General features: G+C 29.7%; 1 protein-coding gene across 1 annotated transcript; it reads right to left on the bottom strand.

The window, feature by feature from the left end:
- Nucleotides 1–7,132: 7,132 nt before the first annotated feature.
- LOC111028503 (putative nuclease HARBI1) lies at nucleotides 7,133–8,181 on the bottom strand (the record flags this gene model as incomplete). The annotated part of the gene is made up of 2 exons (XM_022307163.1): nucleotides 7,133–7,908; nucleotides 7,985–8,181. Coding segments are annotated over 2 exons (973 nt in total), but the record flags the coding sequence as incomplete, so codon positions are not given.
- Nucleotides 8,182–11,915: the final 3,734 nt, after the last annotated feature.

The raw sequence follows: 11,915 nt of genomic DNA, 5'->3' as shown, positions 1-11,915 counted from the left end.
CTCTTTCCGGCATGGTGGCTAGTACAGCTGACCACTTAATTTTTCTGCTTATTGCATGGTGGTTAGTGAAGCTAACCACCTTGAAAATATTTTTTCTTTTTTTCTCATTTCGTGGTTGTTGTTGCTGACCACCATGGCTGATTAGTTCATATACCACTAGATGGCATGGGATATATTAATATTAATTAATATTAGGCATATTTTAGTTATATCGAATTTTCTAAATATATATTGGTCGAATTTAATTTGTGTTGGTTTTCCCAGAATATTCATTATCATATTATTTGTGTATTATGATTATCTTTATTTCCCTTTCTTAGTAATCTATTTTTCAGTCTAATCGACTCAATTGCTTTACATCATGTGTAATATCGTCATTTTCGGTGGTCAACTGCAATAACCACCACGCAGTTAGTGTCTGCATTTATATAATTGCACGTGACTATAAATTAAATTTTGTTTTTGCTTTATTTCACTCTTCCAGATTTTGGTAAGTTATAATATGCTTTAGTTTATTATAATTTGTAAATTACGTGGACTGTATAGGGACAAATGTTTTTTTTAGAAATGTTTCGACATACTAGAAGTTTGAGTAAAAGAGAAATTGAAAAATGTTTGATAGTTGAAGATATACCTTCTGGGTCTGATTTAGAGGCTTCTGATGAAGATCACGATGATTTCGATAAAGACCCAGATTTTAATTTGTATTCCGACAATGATGATCATTTTTCAGACGAAAATGAAATTGATTTCGCTCCTTCTACTTCTTCAAACTTAAATTCCACTTCACTAATCAAAAGACGTAAATCAAATACAAATTTTGATGAACTAGATAAATTTAGCAATGCTACATCAACTATTTCAACTATTTCACAAACACATGTTCAAAATCAATCTGTACTTATACGTCCAATAAACTCTATAAGTGTTCCAACTTGGTCTGCAGAATATAATTTTATTTTACCAGATATAATGTTTGATGATTCGCAATCAGGTGTTTGCAATGAAATAAAAGAAATGATTGATATCACTCCCTTAAAAATATTTTTAAAACTTTTTCCGAACGATTTATTTGAATTAATTGTTTTTCAAACAAACTTATATGCTACTCAACAAAATAAACCGTATAAACCTACTTCTGTTGAAGAAATAAAAATATTTTTTGGAATAAATATGGTTATGGCTATGAAGAAATTACCTAGTTATCGAGATTATTGGTCAACATGTTCCGATTTGCATGACCATTATATTTCTCCTCTAATGCAAGTGAATAGATTCGGATGGCTTTTAGGCCATATGCATTTAAATGACAATAGTGTACAACCAAAAAAGGGTGATCTTCATTATGACAGATTATATAAAATTCGACCATTATTGTCTAGATTGTCTCAGACATTTGCTGAGTGTTATAAACCACACCAAAATATTGCCGTAGACGAATCTATGGTTAAATTTAAAGGTAGGTCTACAATCAAACAATACATGAGAGATAAACCAATCAAGAGGGGTTTCAAAATTTGGATGCTTTGTGATAGTTCCTCGTACAATTTAAAATTTCAAGTTTATACCGGAAAATCTGACGTAATAGGTGCAGAAAAAGGTCTTGGCGCCAGAGTTGTCATGGATATGGTGGAAAATTTACCTGACAAAAATCATATTGTTTTTATGGATAATTTTTTTACAAGTTATGATTTATTTAAAATTTTAAAAGATAATTTTATATATTCTGTTGGAACTGTAAATGCTTCAAGAAAAAATCTACCTAAACTAAAAGATGATAAATTAATTTTACGAGGTGAATGTGATTGGAAAATATCCAACACTGGTATTGGGATGTATAAATGGAAAGATAATAAGTGTGTACATCTTTTATCATCTTTACATAGTCCTAAAGATACTGGACATGTAAATAGAAAATTTAAAGATGGAACTCATAAGCTTGTCTCTTGTCCAAAAGTGTTGATAGATTACAATAAAAATATGAACTTTGTTGATAATTTTGATCGTTTGAACAGTGACTATAAACTTGATAGAAAAAGTATGAAATGGTATTTACGATTAATTTTTCATTTTGTTGAATCTGCAATAACTAACTCGTTTATCATACATAAAGAAATTGAAAATATGCCAAAATTTACCAATAAAGATTTTCATCGAAGTATTTACAATGACTTATTGGCTAACAAAATAATTAGTATTAAAAATAAATCTTCACCGGCAACCCCAAAAGCCCGACCTTCAGTAGTATCATCAAAAAAACCAATCGTTATGGAAAGTGTACGTTATGAGTCTTCAGCACATCAACCAATTAGAACAACATCAAGGAGGTGTGCGAACTGTAGTACAAAAAAAAAACCGATTCGTTCAATTTGGACTTGTTCTGTGTGCAAAGTAAATCTATGTATGAGAAAAGATTCGAATTGCTTTCAAGATTTTCATAAAACAAAATAATTTACATAAGTTAAAAAATAAATTATATACAAATTTTATTTTTTATTATTATATAGTTTGAATTATAATTTAGTAATTAAAGTTAATTTAATGATTTCATTTTATTTGTAGTTGTTGAAAAATTATTCAATAAAACTTTATGATGTACTGGACAATTTTGTTATTACGTGCGTGGTGGTTAGCTACGCTAACCACCTTAAAATTTCAAATTACAAGGTTAAAAATTAACTAAAGAAGTTTTTAGTGCTATGATTAATTGTTTGGTAAGTATATATATTAAATGTTAAGAGGAAAAAAAAAATTAAAAAAAAAAAATTGCCGTGCATCTAAGGTACCATTTTCATTTGCCGCCCAGTGCTGGAAAGAGTTAAGCCATGAGAGTAGTTCGAACAGGATGGTACATTTTCGTGGTCCACTGCAGGTTCAGGCTATGAACAATTAAATCAGACATATGAATTTTAATTTTTATTATTTTTTTTTCATAATATTAACGTTCCAAATACATTTAATCTCGAGGAACTATTGAGTTCCATTTAAAACGTGTTCTACAATTTCAACTCACTAAATCTATTGACGCTGGTCCCCCACAGGCACAACAATCATCTTCTGCTGTGGGATGATGTTCAGTGTACATTGACGGCTGCGATTCCACAACATCATTTTCGCGTCGACGTTTAGGGGTCATTATTTTTGACATAGGGTTTACTGGGTTTTGATATACTTCGAAAATATAGTCAATATCAGCTAACGTCTGTTGTGTTGGCGTGAAAGGGTCACAGCTGGAACATACTTTCCAAGAGTATCTGTTAATGTTATATGATTGGAAATCATTCTCCGTAAAATTTGGCAATTTATTGTTTATCCTATGTGTTGAACTATTTAAAACCTACAAAAAATATCATATAATGTTCAATAATACCATTTTAATTCATCCATTAAGAACGTTAGCTACAAACTCACCCCGATCAATGGTTCAGGGTTTCGGATCCACGTCGCTACCTCTTGGTACACTGGGTTCCTCTGAAATAACGCCTGAAAAATGCATTTCACTGTGTCTGCTTGCCTATTTCTTTTCAATCTCAATGACGCCGAGTATACCAATATCTCTTCGCTTGTCACACAATGAGGTGAGATATTCAATATGTATGCTACGAACTCTCGGTAAACGATCGCCACCAGTTTTCGAAAATGCATGTTGAGTTTAAATCGTGTTAAAATCGTGTTAAAATATCGTGTTAAAATCGTGTTAAAATCGTGTTAAAATTGGTTTATTCAAATAGTGGAAAAAATATATAATGTATATATTAAGTAACTAAGAAAAATATAAAATTCTTATTTTGGCCAATTAGATATTAGCTAGGTATATATATTTTATTATTTGTAAAACGAATAGTATATTATACTTACATTGTTATCGCGTTTTTTTTTTAATTGACCTGGGTGGCTAGTATTGAGATGTGGTAAATATCGACCATTAACGTTACGATACCACATTACATAACACAGTGATAAAATAAATAACAGCTTACAGTAGTACCGACTCGGGATATATAAATGTGTTATTTCTGTGGTGCGCGTTATGAAATTATGGTGCGTGTTATGAAATTATGGCGCGCGTTATAAATTGGATACATTTTTCGGTTAATTACTTGATTGAGGTTATACCACGGGTATAGAATACAAGTTACCATCTATACCGTGTTTATAAATATATGATTGTTCTATGGCGCGACGTTCCCTTATTTGCTATTTATAAGTTATAAAGTTATAACTGATAGTTGATAACTGATAAAAGTGAATATCAAATCATAAATATTAAGTTCATGAAATATTTATATTTCATTATATTTCAAGTTTAACTTTAAAGCATAGTCCAAAGACAACTACAAAATATATCATGGTAAGTAAAAGTATGGTAATATCTAATTAGTATTTAAATTATTGTACATTCAATTTGTTTGATGGGTATTTAGTGTTTGTATTATATTTTTTCCTAGTACAATTGGTTTAAAATCTTACATGTATTAGCATAATATAAAATACTTGTATACTAGGTATGATCATACCCAGTATCCACCTGCCTCCTGGAGCATTCTTTTAGGTGCCCTTACATAAAACACATTTTTACTTTATTATATATATTATAAAATAGTACCTACCTATAGAGTATACTAGGAAGGTACCTACCTAGTATTATCCATATAAGTATGATATTATTACAAAACTCATATAGGTGGAAATTAACTGCTTAAAAACATTTCAACATACTTGTTGATTAATTTTCTTATTATCTAATAACATTAAGAATTAAAGAATTCATAGTAACAACTAACCACTAGGGCTTAACTATTTCCAGTCAATTTGAAAAATGATACGTAAAGTGAAAATCATTTTTCTACTTTCTATGTAAGTATTATTTAGTATCTATAACTGCAATTTTGAATAATATATTAAATTACTATAGCTACTGTGTAATAAGAAGGATTTAGATACATTTTTGACAAAATATTTATTTATTGTTTAATAGTTATATTAAAAATTAATTAACAAACTTCAGTGCTCTTAGTATAACTATAATTTAAAATTAAGTACCTACTCTAGAAACTTTTTTTTATAATATAGTGACCAATTAGAGTTCAATTGTAAATGAAAATTTATAAAATGAATGTAGGTACTGCCATACTATTGCTATTTTTACCTGTTCATTTTTTTTCATTTTTTTTATTTTTACTTGTCCAACAAAGAAGTACATAACAGTATAAAAAAATGTTTACCTATTTGATTTTTATTAAAATAATTATTTAATTTACATCTCAAATATTATATTATTTATATTTATGTTCAAAAAAGTATTATAGTAGCTAAAAAAGAGACCAAATGGATGCACTAAGTCTAACTCATTTTTAACCGAGTTAAGTTAATATGTTTTTCCCTATTATCTTTTAGAGTTAATTGCATTGGTTTTAAACACCTTTATTATATACCTAGCCAGATAGCCTATAATGTTCTTAATGTTGACTTAACTGTACTATTAATTAATTTCAAATTAACTTTTCATACCTATTCTATTGTAGGATAAAAAAAGACAGAAGAAAGTTACTGATGAACAGAAAGTGTTACTAGTCTCACTATTAGAAAACAATCCCCGATTAGTTTCAGGCAAATTTGGTGCTGATTTTAGTTTTGACGACTCTATTAAAAAATGGAAAAGTATAATTTCTGAACTTGAGTCATGTTCAACTGGCCCAAAAGGGAAAAGTGTCGATGATTGGAAACGAGTTAGTACCTAATATTATTTATATTTTACTTTATTTTATATTGTTTTTATTTAATTTTTATATGAATTGAATTTTGTTAAGACATGGTCAGACTTGAAGAGAAACGTTAAAGAAAAGGCTGCAAAAATAAGATCTTCTTATAGAGCTACTGGGGGAGGAGAATCATCAAAAGAAAAATTATCCGAATTGGAAGAAAGAATAGTAGGTATTTTCGGAGAAACTATGATTGAAGGACACAAACGAGTACATGAATTTGGTTCACCTTGCGTTAAAAAAAAAGTAACTGATGACATACTATTGGCATATGCCTATAAGTATTCTTAATTGAATCAAATTTAATGTTTAGGTAATAAACATATGCAACCAACAAGCCGAAGTAATGAATCCAGTAATTCAGATAGATAGTGAAGTAATGACATTATTAATTAAAATTATTTTTTAATTAAAATATTTGTTACCAACAACGTTTATTTTACCTAGGTTTTTATTTTAAATCGTGAAGATGGAATTGAAAAGGATACACCAAATAATTCTCTACATCAACAACCGGTAACCATACAATAATAACGTAATTGTGTATTTTTATTTTTAATAATTGTTATGATTTATAGGATATAAGTCATTCTAGCCCAAATATTGAAGATATTTGTGAACCTTTGATTAATAACGAACCAGTTCCAGAAAATGTATTAGTTTTTGATTTCCCAGAGGTATAAAATTATTTTAATACATTAATTAAATTATAATCAATTAATATATTATCATAATCTTTCAAGATGAATGAACAAGAAAACATGATAAGAAAAAAATCAAAACAAGTTAAAAGTGAGTATAATTCGGACGGTAGTCCTAAAATATAAATATAAATTATCAATTATAATAATATATACTTAATTAATATTTACTATAAATGTTTTTTTTTTTAATTTTTAGTAAGTATTTGTGTGTTGATTATTTAATTATTGTTTGAAAAATTAATGTTTTTCAGAGAAAACTGAAATTGATTATCAAATGTATATGGAGCAAATGTTGCAAATTGAAACAAGAAAGGCCGTTGCACTAGAGACATTAGTTATAACAGCAACAAATATACTAGAAACACTTAGAAATGATAAATAGTTTTATATATATATATAATTTTTTTTTTTCACATAATATGCATTTGATTAGACATGATATTTTAACTAAATGAAATGAAAAGACTTATTAATATTAATTTATGTTATTAAAACTGTTAAAAGTATTACATTTTTTATTTTGTTGTTCTAATTATAACATTTTGTATTTTCTTAAAAGTATTATAAAGTATAATTCAGTTAAAATATACTCACTGATTTGTTATAAAAAAAAAATAATACAATTTAACTATATACCTTATACATATCAGTAAAAGGTCTGCAAATTTAACGCAATTGATTTACAATTTGACTTCTAATTTGCTGTCCTAGTCTATGAAAAGAAATATGCCCTCTGCCAATTTCCTCATTTACATTCATTGGAATTGGTATTTCATGTTCAATATCAAGTTCTTCATGTAAATCTAAATCAGCCAAATTTGCTTGTTTACACATGTTATGAAGAACACAACATGCGATTGTTATTAATGAGACAAATTGTGGACGATAATGTAACATGCGATGCTTAATTAAACAACGGAAACGTCCTTTCAGCTGCCCATTAACTCTTTCTATAATGGACCTAGTCTTTTTGTGGATTCTATTATAATTCTCTTCTTTTGAATGTGGTTGAATTTCATTTTCTTGGAAAGGTACCATAAGAAATGGCTCTAATGGATAACCTTTATCTCCTAACAGCCAAGACTTAAAAGTTCCTTCTTCATATTTGTCTTTTAAATAATTCCTTATTTCACTATTTTTCCAAATAAATGAGTCATGTGTCGATCCCGGGAATTTAGAATTTACATTTATTATTCGACATGAGGCATCACAAATCAATTGAACGTTAATAGAATGTTCATTTTTCCGGTTGACATACATATATTCTCTATGAATAGGATCATCAGGTACTGATGCAATATAAATGTGGGTGCAATCAATGCACCCTACAACACCATGTATATGATATTTTTCATAAAATTGAGCTCTTATTAAAGGAATTTCATCATCAGATGGAAACTGAATCCATTGGTGAGCCAGATTTGTAACAATTGCTTCAGTAACTATGTGTACACAGTTACTAACACTTTTGGCATACTGCTAATGTTAAATCTTGTGCTACTGACATCTGATAGCTACCTTGAGCATAAAATCTCAAAGCTACAAGAACTCTAACTTCAGGACTCAATGATGACTTTCTATTTTGTATTGGTAAAAAAGGCATTAAATCATTTACTAAATTTCTTACTAATGTTTTAGTTAATCTGAATAATATCACAAATTGAATTTCTGGAAGATCAAATGGATCAATCCTATGTTTTATTGGTTTTTGTATTCTAAAAATGTATACATACTTTAGATTAATTACTAATTTGTAATACTTTTATTAAACATATATTTTGCTATGTGGGTGGATCCGATGTCTTCTATGAAAAACACACAAATAATGAATCGTTCTTTAAACTTTAGAAAATAATTTCTTCAATGAACTAAGAACGTTTACTAAATTATGTAGATTATAGCCATAGTTAGTAGGCTATTTATTAGATAGGTAATAGGCAGTACTTGGGTAAATAATTAGATTAATGTGATTTATAAACAAATCAGTTTTTAAAAGTTTTTGAGTAAATGTATTTAAATACTTAAATACAGATACAAATACATCCATTCAGAAAATATTTAGAATAATTTTTAAATTAAGTATCTATTTGACAGTCTTGTAAACAATACTTTTAAAATTGTATTTAAATACAGATACAAATACATCCATTCAGAAAATATTTAAAATACATGTTTAGTATTTAGAATACTTATAAATTGTATTTTAATACAGATACAAATCAGTTCATCCATTCAGAAAGTATTTCAAATACATTTAAAATACTTTTAAGAAAAAGTATTTAAGATCAAATACAAATACTTGGCATATATTTAAATACTTTTTTCATTTTACTATTTAAATATATGCCAAGTAAGTGTATTTCTTAAATAGGTAGTTTTTTAATAGATGTATTCATCACTGTATTTAAATACCTACAATTCTAAAAGTATTTTTTACAAGACTGAAAAAAATGAGAAAAAATGAGAGATTTTATATTGCCTAATTGGAAAAACAATTATGATTAAGTACCTACCTATTTATATTCAATTGTAATAGTTAATAAATAATAATTAGGTATCTAAAAAACATAACTATACCTAAGTCTCCGATTTATTTGTTGGATATGGATTCCAAGTAGGATTACATCCATTTTTTTTGAGTATGTGATGTGTAAATTAATTATCATTTAATATTAATATAATTATTAATCACACTCTCATAAGATCATAACACACTCATAATTATTGATAACACGTAAATTTTATATGTGTTAAAATTATGATTAACATATCACATTCATTTGGTGCTATAATTCAGTAACACGGGTTGGTACTTCAAAATTAACAATATCGTGTTATTTAGCAGTATTACACTGTGATTATAACCCTGTGTTATATTAACACATCTCAATACTAGCCCTGCACCATACCGCCAGACAGGCCCGGATTAAGGCGTAAGCAGTGTAGGCTTCAGCCTATACAACCACAGATTTAGCGGCACGGGTACCGCTGTTATTTTTATTTAAATATCGGAAGTTTGAAATAGTAATAAATCAATGCGTTTTGTAGTTCGGTCTTCTAAACCACGTTTTATTTTTAGATTATATATATGTAGATTATAGACTCATAGATAAGTGTATTCTTTTTTCAAAATTAATTTTCACGGATAAAAGGGTGAAATCTGTTCTCTCTATGTATAATTACATCAAGACCAAAGAAGTAGTGTGTATGTTTCCAAATTTAGAAATAGTTATGCGTATGTATAAGTACAGCAGTTTCAAACTGCTCAGACGAAAGGGCTATTCTTTCCTTAAAAGAGTTAAGTCCTATTTGAGGTCCACCATGAAGGAGTAAAGGCTGAATGCATTAGCGATATTTAGCATTGCAGCAGAATTGGTTGAAAAATTAGATTTTAATGCGATACTATTAACACATTTGTCCATCAAAAAGCAAGAAAAATAAAAGTATAAAATAATGGTTAATAGCAGACTATCTCCTCTTTCCAAGGACGTAATTTTTATAGCTGTAGGGTGGATGGTTATTTTACTACCGCTATATTCACCCGGCAACAGCTAAACGCCCTTTTGGAAAATCGTATAAAATCAACCCTTCGACCAATCGTTTTGAAACTTACACACATAGTATATAGTACCCCGAGCTACCATGTCTGTGATTTTTGTTATCCTACTACAAATATCACGGAGACGGCGTTCTCATTGTGCATCGGTGGTCTACCGCTGTATTCACCCGGCAACAGCCAAACGCCCTTTGGAAAATCGTATAAAATCAACCCTTTGACCGATCGTTTTGAAACTTACACACATAGTATAAAGTACCCCGAGCTACCATGCCCGTGATTTTGGTGAACCTACTACAAATATCACGGAGACGGTGGTTGTGAGGTCGAGTTGTCCAGAATACGGTATATCGGTGCTGGTTTACATGGGTAAAATACTGATTTTGCCACCACAACAAGTCTAATACGCTTACCAGGGGACATAAAACTATGTTGTAAGTTGTAACTTTATTAAATATGCTCATGCGCCGTCGAGTCACTCGGCAGTTGCTCAAACATTGATTTCAAAAAAATAATTAAAATCCAGTAATTGGTAACACTGACCGAGTGAGTTTTATCGAAGTGTGGTGAGCATTGACGCCTGCCGGTCAATCGCTGTTTCATTTCCTCAAGCAATGCAGAGAGTAACACTCATCGGCTAAATATATTTGTCATGGCCTCTGTTGTGAGTATTATTTTTATTGTTATTAATTAACTTGATACAATGTCGCGTTCTTCATGCGCGTCCCTTTAACTACTCACTCCCGATATTCGCCTATTTTTGTTTCTTTTTTACTTTTCATTACGGTGCTATACACGTTGTTTTCCGTCGCATTTCCTACGCCGCGTATTCATTGGCGTTTTTTTACATCAGTTTAGCCCATTCTTATATCATTACGATGTATCATTAGGAGTTTTGGTTTTTATTACTTCAGCGTTTGACCGCAGAACGCGGGCTGACTTGCGTTTTCCGCAGTGGATTTATTACGCTATTCAAACGCGTGTCAGTTTCATTGATAAGGATGACGCTACTCTGACCATGGCGGGTTTCCCTTTGCGTAACGGGCCTAAGTGCCATTTTTTTTTCAAATTATAATATACTTCCAGCACGCATCCTCCAAAAAAACCATGTATTCAGATCCACTGCGTAAGTTTAACATTCTTCGTCTTACAAGCGTACAACATAGCAAAAAACTGTGTTGCACGGGACAAAATCACTCCCTTGGTATTTATAGTAGAATTACCAAAATTCCACAATACATAGGAAACAAATTTTTCTGTGTCGTAGCGTTTTTATTTTTTTTATAGCATGAATAAAATTAAAGTTATCAATTTAAGAATAATATAATTTTTTTGGTTTTTTTCATTTAATTATTAAAAATTATTGGAGAATGCTATAAAAAAAATAAAAACGCTACGACACAGAAAAATTTGTTTCCTATGTATTGTGGAATTTTGGTAATTCTACTATAAATACCAAGGCAGTGGTTTTGTCCCGCGCAAAACAGTTGTTTGCTATATTGTACGCATGTAAGACGAAGACAACGCATGCGGGTATAGCGTCCTCTTTACATTACGGTGAACGTAGCTGCAACATTTAAATTCTATATTAATCAGTTATTTTTGTCCATTCTGGGATTTCCATGATATTGTCAGGGAGGTTGTAAACGTATCAGCAGCTGTTATCTAAGCCATGTGATCAAGTAATACTCATAATAATATTTACATTTTTATTACAGCCACAGAATGAAGAACTGCCTTTTCACCCAAAGAGCCGCAATGCAATTATTTTATGTATGGCCAGAAGTATGTGTTTGGGGACTTTGGCTCCATTTTTACAGGGAGATGAAAAAAAATCAAGGGAACAAATTCCCCTTACAGTGCATCCAATCTCCCTGTAATTTCAAAACAAAA

The sequence above is a fragment of the Myzus persicae genome, unplaced genomic scaffold (assembly GCF_001856785.1).
Source record: "Myzus persicae strain clone G006 unplaced genomic scaffold, MPER_G0061.0, whole genome shotgun sequence".
Lineage (NCBI taxonomy): Eukaryota > Metazoa > Arthropoda > Insecta > Hemiptera > Aphididae > Myzus > Myzus persicae.
The sequence above is the reverse complement of the archived record's forward strand: the minus strand, read 5'-3'. Positions and strand labels throughout refer to the sequence as shown.